Genomic DNA, 15,330 nt, shown 5'->3' with positions numbered 1-15,330 from the left:
AGCAATAACCCATATACCCATCTTGGGAGAGCAATAACCCATATACCTATCTTGGGAGAGTTTTGTATACATTCCCTTGCCTCCAGCCCTGGTTTCCGTCCTTTCCGTAATTCCCTTTGAGAGCTGAATTTATTAATATTGTTTCTCTCTGTATCATCCTCCAGAGAGTCCCTGGAATTTTTTTTTTTTTTTAATGTTTGAGTTTATCTTTTAAAAGCAGAGTCATTAGGGAAACAAATGCCAAAGATGGTGTATTCGTCTGACTCAGTGAAGCCCTGGGCGGTGGAGTGGCGTGGGCTCCTGAGCAGCTGAGGAAGGTGTTCACAGTGGCCTCAGGCACTGGGACAGACTGTCCCGGGGTGGTTTTCTGCTCCCATGGGAGCATCCTGCTAAGATGTTTTGTCTGGTCCCCCTAGTCCTCCCAGTGTAGGCTTTGGGGAATGAGGAGGGGAGACTGGTGGCTTCTTTCTACCCTTCCCTGGAGAAGTCGTCTCCTTTTCCATTGCCCCTGCTGATGGCTTCTGACCAGGCAGTTCAGGGGCTCTGAGCTGATGTAGATTGAATTGGTGATTTGTTCATTTTTGGGGGCTGCCTTTGCTGGTTGCTTTGGAATCAAGCTATTAATCTTGGGTTTCTAAGTCTATTCCCACCCACACGTCCTCCCCTCACACCCACCAAAGCCAAACAGCATTCACAGCCTAGCGGTTTGAGAAGTGAATTTTTATTAGCCCTAAAAACTGAATCTATACTGGAAATACTAGAAAATTCTTAGTTGTCAGAATAGCATCATTACCCAGTTAACCAAGTCTAGGACTCCAGGATCCACCAGCCTTTCTCAGACCTGGAGCCATGTGTATTTCCCTGTTCTCCCCACTTCCCTTCCCTATCAGTCCCGAAGCTGTTTGAAGGACACCCCAGGCATGTCACCCTGGATTCCTCATGGGCATTCACACCCTGTTTACACAACCGTTCTGTACTGTTTCCTCCCTGTGCGACAGGGTGCCAAAGCGTGTTTCCTCCGAGACATTCCCTTCTCTGCAATCTACTTTCCTGTTTATGCTCATTGCAAACTACTTCTGGCTGATGAAAACGGACATGTGGGTGGTTTAAACCTCCTTGCAGCTGGAGCCATCGCAGGTAATTATAATTTTTTCTTTCTAAACCAAAAGAATCCTCCCCCCATTCTCTTTAAGAAGTACAGAATCTCAACGTACTTTCCCCCTTTATTTCTGGAAGGGTTATTGTTTGTATTTGACTTAGTTTAAATATGATCACTTTTTCTCCTTTGTGGAATGTGCTGTAATTCTGATGAGAGTTAATTACATTTGCATAATGTGGATAAACAGCTTAATGCAGCTTAGCAACTCGGAGCCAAATTAGATCTGCCCATCTAAATTGGGCTTTCATCATTAACGTGTTTCTTAGCCTTGTGCACCCCTGAAGCCTTGAGTGCAGCCAAGCTAAGCATTAAGGTGGAAAAGTTCTTCATCACATCAGTTGCTTTGTTGTACCTCATGCTGATGCACAGAACTAGCATGCCTTCACTTTCGATTTCTGTATATTGGAACCTACTTGATTTAGCTCAAAATTGAGCTTTCTTCATGAAAAGAAGCTCTGTTCCTTCTACCCTCATCTTCATTAGACCATGTAAGTGATACTTGCCTGGCAAACCACCCAGTACTTGGTTGGCATCTCTATTCTGTCCCTTAGTTCTTTCTGTCTTTTATTCATGGTAGTTTGCATAAGTTTTATCCTCTGTACTAGACTGGGAGCTTCTTGAGGGCAGGGCTTTCATTCTCCTCATCCTTGCCTTCCCTACATGGCCAGCATAGTGATAATAGGAACTCAATAAATGTCAGTGGAACAGAGTAAGCCCTTCATCTGGTTTAAGACACCACATTAGGCACAGAAGAGCTTCCATGGGACAGGGGAACCTAACAAATGCAGCAGTTTGCTAAGATGCTTCCTTCTGATCTCATGTGTCTAGCCTTCCTCTTGAGTTGTGAAAGAGCTGACTTGGGACAGAAGGGAAGGGCCAGGCGTCCTTGCTGCACCAGCACTCAGAAATGACAGAGCAAGGGAAGGGCACGTGTTCTTTCTCCATTACAGCTGGTCAGGATAGAAATGTGACGGGTGAGCACAAACCCACACGCTGTCCCCAAGTGCTCAGTGTAGCTCTGACCCCTTGGGCTCATGGTACTGTGTAGCTCTCACTGGGTTCCTTCTCCTCTGGTGCCCTGACTAGACACAGCAGGACATCCTGAGGACTTCCTCACGTGTGCGGTGTGGCGGGAGCCTTTGGTTCATGAGGATGCTGGGTGGCCCATGTAGTTGTTCTCACCCATGATGACAAGGCATGACTTGTGATCAAGAAACTCTCCTGGGGAGCTTCAAGCCCTTATTTGGGGTCCTGCAAATCCCTTGTCATCGGGCATTTGTATCTTCAGTCAGTTGCACATTTGAAATCCAATAAATCTACCTCTCAGTCTTGGCAGTGAGCGCTCGTCCAGCCCCTTTCTGGTACTCACCAAAGTCTCCCAGTTTCAAAGGGGAGCCAGCACGCTTTCCCTCCAGTCTTTGCTCTGTGCTTCCCAACCAGCAACAAAAAAGAGCCAAAGAGAAGTCTAATTGTGGACAGGCATTTTGCCAATGGTTGACGGAACCAAGTAAACATTTCCATGGACCTGTCAGCACCAACTTCTTGCCCACGGACATTTGATGTCAGTTGTCAGAACGAGAGATGAATTTGTCTAATTTTTACCAGTAGAACTTTGCTGGCAGGTACTGAGAACATTCAGAATGCAGAACATTCCAAAGGCAGGTTTACCTAGTTTCATCTGAATAAGGCGCCGGGCTGTGCAGGGAGGAGGTGCTTGCCTCATTCTTTAACAGACACCCCCCACCCCCGCCCCTGTCTGCCAGCTCCATCTGCCTAGTGATGGTTCAGCGATAGTCAGGCCAAATTGAATTTCTTCCCCGTAAGGAAGGTTAGCTTGCTTCTGTGGTCCCTGTTTTGTGTTATACGTAAAAGGTGTGGCTGTGAAATCCATCTTGTGTGTCCTGCTGCTGGTCAGTCTCAACAGGACCCCAGAGAGCTTGGGCACAGGGCTGGGTTGACAAGGCCTTTTGATGATCAGTTCTCCTCTTGCTCCTTAACTGGTTGCCTGGCCTCCTCTGCTCCAGTTATGTTGACTTCTGTCATGTAGGCATGTTTGGAAGGAGTCACAGTCCGTTCTCTAGTTAGCCTCTCAAGCAGGTGAGTATTGATAGTCACCTTGCACAGTAAGGTGACAAGAATCAGCGAAAAAACTGCGACATTTTGGTGTCAGATGCATTTGGCAGCTCGTTAAATTGACATTATCCTTATTTCTTATTATCCATGAAAATGTTTGCATCTTGTTTAAGAAAAAAAAGTAGGTAAAGCGGCCAGCCTGCTGGCATAGTGGTTAAGTTCGCGTGCTCCGCTTTGGCGGCTCTGGGTTTGCTGGTTTGGATCCTGGCCATGGGCCTAGCACCACTCATCAAGCCATCCTGAGGCAGCGTGCCACATATAAAGTAGAGGAAGATGGGCACAGATGTTAGCTCAGGGCCAATCTTCCTCAGCAAAAAGAGAAGGTTTGGCAGTGGATGTTAGCTCAGGGCTAATCTTCCTCAAAAAAAAAAAAAAAAAAAAAGAAGTAAAATCATTGAAACCTAAGAGGGAACACATGGGAATTGTCCTAGTAATATCGCTGCACTTCTTTCCTCTCACCGTTCTTGGGGATCATGCAATGTGAGTGATTTTCCTAATTCAGAAAGAAAAAAGAATTTTGCCCTGACCACACTGAAGCAGCTAACAGGCTTTTATATCTTTTTTTCCATTAGTGCCCAGTATCTATTTAAGAAGCTCTGAGTTCAGCAAAGTTACTAACTATATTGTTAGACGTTAGCAGTATTTCTATCCTTATAAGGTACTTTGGGTTAATTAAATGTGCCTTTCTCCTGAAAGGTGTGCCTGCTGCTTCTCTGGTGACCCCTGCTGATGTCATCAAGACAAGACTGCAAGTGGCTGCCCGTGCCGGCCAGACGACATACAGCGGTGTCATTGACTGTTTCTGGAAGATACTCCGGGAAGAGGGGCCTTCAGCATTTTGGAAAGGGGCTGCAGGTAGGGAGGGGAGCCATACGGAATGGCCGGAGGCGTTAGGGTCCTGCTCCCATTAATGACTGCTGGTCTTTGCCACAGTCGTCCTGGTGTTGAGTGCCCCCACTCCCATCTCTGTTTTTCAGCTCGAGTGTTTCGATCCTCTCCCCAGTTTGGTGTTACCTTGGTCACCTACGAACTTCTCCAGCGGTGGTTTTACATTGATTTTGGAGGCCTGTAAGTGCAGCTCTTCACTTCCTTTATAAAGAAAGCACCAAAACCAAAACAAGTCTTTGTTTAGCCTACAGAGGCATTTTGGGAACTCTCAGACACTGATAGGACTGAGAATCCTGCAGGACCAATGCATTTAAAACAAACAGCGGGCTTGAGAAGCCTCAGCGTTAGCGGAGTAAGCCCTTGACAGGGCAACACCGTACGCAGTATTAAGCAGCTACTTAGGGAAATATTCGGGAGGCAGCAAGTTAAAATGTTATGTGCATAATTGTCTGTTTTAGTGTAAGCAAATACTGAGCTTCATGATTTTGGTCCTTACCATTTGGATTTTATTATATGACCTTTTCACCACAAGTAATGTAAACTTGTGTTAGTAACACTTTTGTGAACTTTCTTTCAGACACTCAAGCCCTTTCACACCTCAGATTTCATTATTCACCATAATTTATTATTAGGTATAAATGTTCTTAGAGCGAATTTATTGCCCCCAAAAAAGGTTCAAAGAGAGGTTATACCCATGGACATAATCACTGGTGAGATCAAGGCCAGAAATTGGGCCTCGTGAAGCATGGTACTTGATGCTTGTGCTGGGGAGAAGGGGCATTGTTGAGTTTTCTGGGTGGGAAAGGTTGTACCCAAAGCAAGCAATGATCAGCTTTTCAGGAGAAAATCAAATCCTGTATCTGAGTCTTCATGTCATAAACCTGTGAACCCGTTTCCCGCTCAAAGGCCAAGTAGCAAATTTCCTGTTGAACCGAGATGTAGAAGGACTTAAAAGACAGAACAGCAATCTTACAAAGCCAAGCTTTTCCGTGCTTTCACATTTTATAAAAGTAAGAATTATATCTATTTTTCTTTAAATAATTTTAGTAATATCCTTTATGAGTCTGTCTACTCTTCAAAAAGTTAGGTTTTAAAATTATGTCAAAGTAAAAGAAAAATATAAACTTCTTATGATTAATTTATGCTTAGTGCAGAAAATTTGGAAAACAGAAAAGTGTAAGAGAAAATCATCCATAATCCTACTTCCCAGAGAGTGTTAATATTTGAGTGTATTTTCTTATCTTTTCTCTGTGGATCCATTTATATATATATAAGCATTGAAATTGAGGCCATTTCTCTGCTAATTCAAATACGTGAATGTGTTGCCTTCAAAGCAGCTATAAATCATGACGAGTGCAGCATAGACGACAAGGAAATAGTTGGAGACTCTTCTTTCTGGCACATGAGTTAGGCTAAAAATGTTCAGTTGTCTGCCGCCCGCATCAATCTCGAGCACGTTAACCACTGGCTTTTTCCTACCAACAGCAAACCCTCTGGCTCAGAACCAACACCCAAGTCACGCATTGCAGACCTTCCTCCCGCCAATCCTGATCACATCGGTGGATACAGACTCGCCACAGCCACTTTTGCTGGCATTGAAAACAAGTTTGGCCTTTATCTCCCCAAATTTAAATCTCCTAGTGTTGCTGTGGTTCAGCCAAAGGTGGCCGCAGTGGCTCAGTGATGAGAAGACCGTTGAGTGTGGCAAAATGGCTCCCTGAAGAGAGAGGCCTGGGAGAGCAGCCCCGTAATGTATCCCGTCAGCTGCATGGTGCTGACTGAGCTGAGGAGTCAAACTATTCTTTCTATATGACATATACATATATTTGTTTATAAAGTAACCATTTGCCCAGGAAAAAAAACAACGCAGTTTCAAGCTTTAGTCTCATGTGTTGAAATGTTTTCTGAGCCTTGGCATGAATTAGTGTTCTAGACTGCTTTGCACAGCTTGCACTTATAGTGACTGTACATATTGTACATCTTTGTACAGAAACATCTTGGCACCTCATCCCCCAAAATCACATTTATAGAATGTAATGCAGTTCTGAGTGGCTTGAAATGTACAGAATGTTTTGAAAGTGTTTTATTAAGAATCACACGAAAATAAATGTATTAAAATTAAATTCATTCTTTTATTGGTGACTTATGGAAATAAAGCATCAATATTGGATGCATTTAATTGCTAGCTTGTTTTCCATTCTGGAATAAAAAGGTATTTGCTGATAAGAGGCATAACAAGGCCAAGTACTGACACCACTGAGTAAGAGGTCCTCTGGAAAAGATGCATGCCGGTGGATGCCAGAGGACCCGGCTGACGACTTGCGGGTGCTGATGTGCTTCCGTTTGGATTAACTGTGTGTAGATTTCCTCTGTTCATCAGTCCCAAGGCATTTCCTCGACAGCTCCTCCGCCGTCAGTGTGCGTATGCAAACAGGGACGTCTCCCACATTACAGGCTGAGTTTTGCCTTCTTCTGACACAGCAAGGCAAGGGCCTAGCTTTCAAAAGAGTAAAGGATACTTTGGTAATTTTCCTTCATATGGATACAATTCCAATCAAAAATAAAACGCACACCAAAATGTACGCATGGAGTTGGATTTTCCTTCATAAATATATTGATAGCGCTTTTTATTTTGATTCACCACTGATTCCAAATAATTCCCGATCAGGTTTCCTCTCTCCCACGTTTTCAGGAAATGGACAGTGTGATTTGGAGAGGGCTATGGTGGAGTGAGAGTAGGGAAGAAGAAAGAGAAAAGCTCTAGCTTGTGATTTAGTGTGGTCTAGGTTCTTCCTCATGAATCCAAATACAAACTACTTATTCCAAAAGTCACTCACCAAGTGTGTGATTACTAATTCAGATCTAAACATGCATCTTGACAGCCACATCTACACTTTGCTATGGTTGTGATTTGATGTGTAGCATCAGAATTTATTTACTTCAGCAAAGTGCTTTGGGGAAACATTATTGCTATTGCCAGTGAGCCGGGATATGAGAACATATGCAAATATTTTCAAGGTGCGAGGCTGGAGATGGACCAAGTCACTTAGTATCCTACACAGCGCTCTTCAGTTGATGGCTGACAGCCCTGTAACACCGCTATAGGCTCTCTTGGGGCCCTCCAGGAACAAAGGAATTAGCTTCAAAAGCAAGTTATTTCCAAATGTATTCATTTGTTCTCATTGGAATGGAATAAATAGCAATATAGTTGTTTTGCTGTTACCACCTGTTAAAAATCTACAAGTAGTCCATGGGTATGTTCTTACAGAAGATTCATATAATAAATGTATGTAGAGGGAGATGTGAAAGTGCCCTCTTTACCCTGCTTCTCCTTTCCCCACTCCCTGTCCGAGAGGTAATCACTGCTGAGGCTAGAGAATAAATTGTAGTCTGTTTTTCATAATCTGTATGTATAAATATATGTACGTGGTTAGGTTTTAAAAACAGGATTATGCTATGTGTGTGTTGTTCTGTGACTTGCTTTTGTTCACTTACTGTCTTTGGCATCTTTCCATGTCAATTCATGGGTTTATCTTAATTTTTAATAGCTGCATAGTATTCCATTGTATGAATTATGATACATTTCATAAATACTCCCTTATGACATACTCATTTTTTTCCACTATTGCAAGCAATGCTGTAGTGAACGGTAAACATCTTTGCACACATACTTTGAGTACATGTACTAGTATTTCACTAGGATAGGTATTTAAAATTGGAATTGATAATTCACAGGATATATGGGGTTTTTTAATATATATTGGCAGATTTTTCTTCAAAAAAGCTTTACTAATTTACTTTCTGACTGACAGCAGATGAGAATGCCTATTTTTTTGCAACCTCAGGAAAAATAGATATTATCAGTCTTTTACATTTTAGGCAAATCATGATAGGTGATGACTGTTGTTTTAATTTTCATTTTCCTAATTACTTGTGAGGTTGAATGTTTTTTCATATTTATTGGCCATTTGTATATTTTCTTATCATTGTGAAAAATACATGAAACACATATGTATGTATGTATACACAGACACACACTCATGCACATATATATTTTAAACAAATAGTCATAAAGTGAGCACCCATTTAACTACCCCTAATCTTCATTTTGCTTTTTTAAATAGTTTTACCACCCAAATATACATCCCTAAACACAATATTTAGTTCCTGTTTTTGAAATGTATATGAATCGAATGATATTGTATACTTTTAAGACTTTTCTTTTGCTAAACATTATGTTCATAAGATTCATGCATAGAATAGTATGTAGCTATAGTTCACTTATTCCATTGTATGAACATATTACAGTTTATTTTTCCATTTTATTCCGGACATCTGGGTTGTTTCTAATTTAGGAATATTACAAACAGTGCCGCTCTGGACATTTTGTACTCATATTTTGGAGTATGCATTTTTAAAAGGATATATACCTAAGAGCAGAACCACAGAGGCACAGGGTATGTTAGATTCAACTTTGCCAGCTCATGCCAGACTGGTTCCCAGAGATGCCTGTACTGATTTGCATTCCCCCAAGGGTGAATTGGCTTTTTAATTTTTACCAATCTCTTGGGTGTATAATGTTATCTCATTGTGATTTTAATTAGCATTTTCCTTACATCACATGAGGCTGAACACCTTTCATAGGTTCATTATATTGCCACACTGTTGTTCAAAAAGACTTAAGTAATTTACTTTCCTACTGACAGCAAATGAGAATGCCAATATGTTTATTGGCTGTTTGGATTTCATCTTTGGTGAGTGAAATATGTGTTAAAGTCTTTTGTCTGTTTTTCTCAATAATCTGCAGAGGCTTCTTTATATGTTTGGGATACTACTCCCTTATGAGTTGTGTTGTACAGTCTTTTCCCAATTTTTGGCTTGTCTTTTCACAATGTTTTCAATATATTAGCATTTTCACTTTAATATGTTCAAATATATCAATTTTGCCCTTATGGTTAGCATGTTTTATATTTCATTTAAAAAAATTATTCTCTCTCTAGGTCATGAAGATAATGCTGTACAGTTTTACCTCTCATATTGAGGTTTCATCCTGTTTGTCTTGGGCATGGTAGGAGGGAATCTTTTTTCTTCTTTATATGGTTAGTCTGTTCGTCCAGCACTGTTTATTGAAAAGACCTTTCTTTCCCTACTGCTTTGAAGTGCCTTCTCTGTTCTATATTTAGGTTGATATATACAAAGATCTATTTCTGGAGTTTTTATTTTATTTATTGATCTTTTCCTGTGCTAATTATAACCTCTTTAGTGTTCTATCTTTTAAAAAAGTTTTGATATATAGTCTATCAAGTCCTTTCACCTTATTGTTAGTCTTCAAGAGCTTGTCACTCTTCTTGGTCCTTTGCTCTTCCCTGTCCATTTTAGAAATAGCTTGTCAATTTCCTCCCCAAAAATAAACAAACAAACCAAACACACTGAGATTTTTTTTTTAAAGATCTCATGTTTATTTGCATGTTTTTTTTTTAAGATTTTATTTTTCCTTTTTCTCCCCAAAGCCTCCCAGTACATAGTTGCATATTTTAGTTGTGGGTCCTTCTAGTTGTGGCATGTGGGACGCCACCTCAGCATGGCCTGATGAGCAGTGCCATGTCCGCGCCCAGGATCCGAACCGGCGAAACCCTGAGACACTGAAGTGGAGCACGCAAACATAACCACTCGGCCACGGGGCCGGCCCCCAAACACACTGAGATTTTTTTTTTTATTGAGTTTATGATAGTTTACAATCTTGTGAAATTTCAGCTGTACATTATTGTTTGTCAGTCGTGTTGTAGTTGCACCCCTTCACCCTTTGCGCCCACCTGCCATCCCCCCTTTCCTCTGGTAGCCACTAATCTGTTCTCTTTGTCCACATGTTTAAATTCCTCACATGAGTGGAGTCATACAGAGATTGTCCTTCTCTATCTGGCTTATTTCACTTAACATAATTCCCTCAAGGTCCATTCATGTTGTTGTGAATGGGATGATTTTATTCTTTTTTATGGCTGAGTAGTATTCCATTGTGTATATATATACACCATATCTTCTTTATCCAATCCTCTGTTGATGGGCACTTAGGTTGCTTCCACGTCTTGGCTATTGTAAATAATGCTTCAATGAACATAGAGGTGCATGGGTCTTTTGGAATTGCTGATTTCAAGTTCTTTGGATAGAAACCCAATAGTAGGATAGCTGGATCATATGGTATTTCTATTTTTACTTTATTGAGAAATCTCCATACTGTTTTCCGTAGTGACTGCACTAGTTTTCCCTCCCACCAGCAGTGTATGAGGGATCCTTTTTCTCCACAACCTCTCCAACACTTGTTACTTTTTGTTTTGATTATTTTTGCCATTCTAATGGGTATAAGGTGATATCTTAGTGTGGTTTTGATTTGTATGTCCCTGATGATCAGTGATGATGAACATCTTTTCATGTGCCTATTGGCCATCCGTATGTCTTCTTTGGAGAAATGTCTGTTCATGTCTCCTGCCCATTTTTTGATTGGGTTGTTTGATTTTTTGTTGTTGAGTTGTGTGAGTTCTTTATATATTGTGAAGATTTGCTCTTTGTCGGATATATGACTTGCAAATAATTTTTCCCAATTAGTGGGTTGTTTTCTTGTTTCAATCCTGTTTTCCCTTGCCTTGAAGAAGCTCTTTAGTTTGATGGGGCCCCATTTGTTTATTCTTTCTATTGTTTCCCTTGTCTGAGAAGACATGGTGTCTGAAAAGATCTTTTTAATACTGATGTCAAAGAGTGCACTGCCTACATTTTCCTCTAGAAGCCTTATGGTTTCAGGTCTTACCTTTAGGTCTTTGATCCATTTAGAGTTTATTTTTGTGAATGGTGAAAAAAAGGGTCAATTTTATTCTTTTACGTATGGCTCTCCAGTTTTCCCAGCACCATTTGTTGAAAAGACTTTTCTTTTCTCCATTGTATGCCCTCAGCTCCTTTGTAGAAGATTAGCTGTCCATAGATGTGTGATTTTATTTCTGGGCTTTCAATTCTGTTCCACTGATCTGTGCACGTGTTTTTGTACCAGTACCATGCTGTTTTAATTACTGTAGCTTTGTGGTATGTTTTGAAGTCAGGGATTGTGATGCTTCCAGCTTTGTTCTTTTTTCTCAGGATTGCTTTAGACTTGGGGTCTTTTGTTGCCCCATATGAATTTTAGGATTCTTTGTTCTATTTGACTCTGTACAGAATGTCATTGGGATTCTGATTGGGATAGCGTTGAATGTGTAGATTGCTTTAGGTAGAATGGACATTTTAACTATGTTTATTCTTCCAATCCATATACATGGGCTGTCTTTTCATCTCTTTATGCCCTCACACATTTCTTTCAGGAAAGCCTTGTGGTTTTCATTGTATAGGTCTTTCACTTCCTTAGTTAAATTTACCCCGAGGTATTTTATTCTTTTTGTTGCAATTGTGGATGGTATTGTGTTCTTGAATTCTTTTTCTGTTAGTTCGTTATTAGAATATAGAAATGCTACTGATTTATGTAAGTTGATTTTATATCCTGCAACTTTGCTGTAGTTGTTAATTATTTCTAAAACTTTTCCAGTGGATTCTTTGGGAGTTTTCTACATACAAGATCATGTCATCTGCAAACAGCGAGAGTTTCACTTCTTCCCTCCCTATTTGGATTCCTTTTATTCCTTTCTCTTGTCAATTGCTCTGGCCAGGACCTCCAGTACTATGTTAAATAAGAGTGGTGATAGAGGGCATCCTTGACTTGTTCCTGTTTTCAGGGGGATGATGCTCAGTTTTTGCCCATTGAGTATGATGTTGACTGTGGGTTTGTCATATATGACCTTTATTATGTTGAAGTAATTTCCTTCTATCCCCATTTTGTTCAGAGTTTTTATCATAAATGGCTGTTGGATCTTGTCAAATGCTTTCTCTGCATCTATTGAGATGATCATGTGTTTTTTATTCCTCAATTTGTTGATGTGGTGTATCACGTTGATTGATTTGTGGATGTTGAACCATCCCTGAGTCCCTGGTATGAATCCCACTTGATCATGATGTATGATCCTTTTGATGTATGCTGAATTCTAGTTGCCAAAATTTTGTTTAGAATTTTTACATCTATCTTCATCAGCAATATTGGCCTGTAGTTCTCCTTTTTCGTGCTGTCCTTGTCAGGCTTTGGTATCAGCGTGTTGTTGGCCTTGTAGAATGTGTTAGGAAGTGTTCCATCCTTGCTAATTTTTTGGAATAGCTTGAAAAGGATAGGTATTAAATCCTCCCTGAAAGTTTGGTAGAATTCCCCAGGAAAGCTATCTGGTCCTGGGGTTTTATTCTTTGGGATGTTTTTGATTGCTGTTTCAATCTCTTTCCTTGTGATTGGTCTGTTCAGATTGTCTGCTTCTTCTTGAGTGAGCTTTGGGAGATTGTAGGAGTCCAAGAATTTATTCATTTCCTCTAGGTTATCCATTTTTCTGGCATATTGTTTTTTGTAGTATTCTCTTATAATCCGTTGTATTTCTGCAGAGTCTGTTGTTTTTTCTCCTCTTTCATTTCTGATTTTGTTTATTTGAGCTTTCTCTCTTTTTGTCTTTGTAAGACTGGCTAGGGGGTTGTCAATTTTATTTATCTTCTCAAAGAACCAGCTCTTGGTTTCATTGATCCTTTCTACTACCTTTTTGGTTTCAATAGCATTTTTTTATGCTGTAATTTTTATTATTTCTCTCCTTCTGCTGACTTTGGGCTTTGTTTGTTCTTCTTTTTCTAATTCAGTTAGGTGTAATTTGAAGTTGCTTATTTGGGATTTTTCCTGTTTCTTAATGTGTGCTTGCATTGCAATGAATTTCCCTCTTAATACAGCTTTTGCTGTATCCCATATGAGTTGGTATGGCATGTTATTTTCATTTGTCTCCATATATTTTTTTATTTCTTCTTTAATTTCTTCAATGATCCATTGCTTGTTTAATAGCATATTGTTTAGTTGCCACATCTTTGTCCCTTTCTCAGCTTTTTTCTTGTAAGTAATTTCTAGCTTTATAGCATTATGATTGGAGAGGATGCTTGTTATTATTTCAATTTTTTTAAATTTGTAGAGGCTTGCCTTGTTTCCCAACATATGGTCTATCCTTGAGAATGTTGCATGTGCACTTGAGAAGAATGTGTATTCTGCTGTGTTTGGATGGAGTGTTCTATGTATGTCTATTAAGTCCAACTATTTTAGCATTTCATTTAATTCCACTGTTTCTTTGTTGATTTTCTGCCTGGATGATCTGTCCAATGATGTGAGTGGGGTGTTGAGGTGTACCCTACTATTATTGTGTTATTTTTAATATCTTCTTTTAGGTTTGTTAATAGTTGCTTTATGAACTTTGGTGCTCCTGTGTTGGGTACATAGATATTTATAAGTGTTATTTCTTCTTGATGTAGTGTCCCTTTGATCATTATATACTGACCCTCTATGTCTCTCTTTACCTGCCTTATCTTGAAACCTACTTTGTCTGATATAAGTATTGTGACACCTGCTTTCTTTTTTTTGCCATTAGCTTGGATTATCGTCTTCCACCCCTTCACTCTGAGCCTTTGTTTCTCGTTGGAGCTGAGGTGTGTTTCCTGGAGGCAACAGATTGTTGGATGTGGTTCTTTGATCCATCTTGCCACTCTCTGTCTTTTTATTGGAGAGTTCAATGTGTTTACATTGAGGGTGATTATTGATGCATGAGGGCTTAATCCTGTCATTTTGTAACTCGTTTTCCAGCATTACCTTTGTTTCTTGTCCTCTGTGTTTTGGCCTACGCATTGACATCTGCAGTTTCTTCTTTCCTTACTTATTTTTTGTGTCTCTGTTCTGTTTTTAAGGTTAGTGGCTACCCTGAATTTGTATTCAGAATCTTGTGTATAACATAGCCCATTTTCTGGTGGCCTTTTATTTCCTTAGCCTAAACTGATTCAGTCCCTTTCTTCTTTCCCTCCTAAATTATTATTGTCATATTTTATTCCAACTTGTGTTGTGAGTTTGTAGTTAAAGTGCTAAGATTGTCTTTGTTTTTGGTGTTTTCCTTCCTTTTATCCTAATATTTTGTTGTGTATTTGCTATCCTATTCTGATTCTATCTATTCGTCTCCTTCCTCTGTGTTGTGACCCCTTCCTCCCTTTTTTTTTTCAGGCATGAGGACCTTCTTGAGGATTTCTTGTGGGGTGGGGGGTCTCCTGGCTATGAAGTCCCTTAGCTTTTGTTTGTCTGGGAAAGGTTTAATTTCTCTCTCATATCTGAAGGATATTTTTGCTGGATAGAGTATTCTTGGCTGAAGAGTGTTATCTTTTAAAGTTTTGAATATGTCATTCCAATCTCTCCTAGCTTGTAAGGTTTCTGCAGAGAAATCCGCTGAAAGTCTGATAGGGGTTCCTTTGTAGGTTATTTTCTTCTGCCTTGCTGTCCTGAGTATTCTTTCTTTGTCATTCACTTTTGCCATTTTTACTACTATATGCCTTGCAGTAGGTCTTTTTACATTGACATATCTAGGAGACCTGAAAGCCTCCTCCACACATATTTCTCTCTCACTCTCTAGATTTGGGAAGTTCTCTATTATTCCTTTGAAAATCACACTTTCTGCTCCATTCTCCTTTTCGTCGCCCTCAGGGATTCCAATTATTCTTATATTGCATTTCCTCATTGAGTCGGCCATTTCTCAGAGATTTTCTTCATTCCTTTTTATTCTTAATTCTCTCTTTTCCTCTGTCTGGAGCCATTCAACCTGTCTATCTTTGATTATGCTGATTTGCTCCTCTGGAGCATCCACCCGGGCATTCAGGGAATCCATGTTCTGTTTTATCTGATCCATTGTATTTTTCATCTCTAGTATTTTTGATTGATTCTTCTTTATAGTTTCAATCTCTTTTGTGAGGTAACTCCAGAACTCATTGACTTGTTTCTCTATATTTTCCTTTACCTCATTGAGTTTCTTGACTATAGCTATTCTGAATTCATTTTCATTTAGTTTACTTATTTCTGAGTCCTCAGGGCATAATTCTGGGTCTTTATTTTTCCTCTGGCCTGGAGTTTTTGTGAATTATTTAATCCTAGAACGGTTTTTATGCATAGTGCTATTATTTCGTTGCCATTACAGCCTGTCACCACTAGATGGGGGTCGAGAGCCGCATATTCTGAGCCCTCTGCCTTCAGCCAA

At 39.9% G+C, this 15,330-nt stretch overlaps 1 protein-coding gene across 2 annotated transcripts in view; it reads left to right on the top strand.

Moving 5' to 3' along the window:
• SLC25A12 (solute carrier family 25 member 12) overlaps positions 1 to 6,307 on the top strand; it is a 95,010-nt gene extending 88,703 nt beyond the window's left edge. For both annotated transcript variants that reach the window (XM_046659126.1, XM_046659127.1), the window contains 4 exons: positions 999 to 1,137; positions 3,989 to 4,147; positions 4,270 to 4,360; positions 5,666 to 6,307. In XM_046659126.1, the coding sequence (XP_046515082.1) occupies positions 999 to 1,137; positions 3,989 to 4,147; positions 4,270 to 4,360; positions 5,666 to 5,864 (588 nt within the window). In that variant the 3' untranslated portion in view covers positions 5,865 to 6,307. The remainder of the gene's footprint in view (positions 1 to 998; positions 1,138 to 3,988; positions 4,148 to 4,269; positions 4,361 to 5,665) is intronic.
• Positions 6,308 to 15,330: the final 9,023 nt, after the last annotated feature.

Source organism: Equus quagga, chromosome 4, assembly GCF_021613505.1.
Source record: "Equus quagga isolate Etosha38 chromosome 4, UCLA_HA_Equagga_1.0, whole genome shotgun sequence".
NCBI lineage: Eukaryota > Metazoa > Chordata > Mammalia > Perissodactyla > Equidae > Equus > Equus quagga.
The sequence above is the reverse complement of the archived record's forward strand: the minus strand, read 5'-3'. Positions and strand labels throughout refer to the sequence as shown.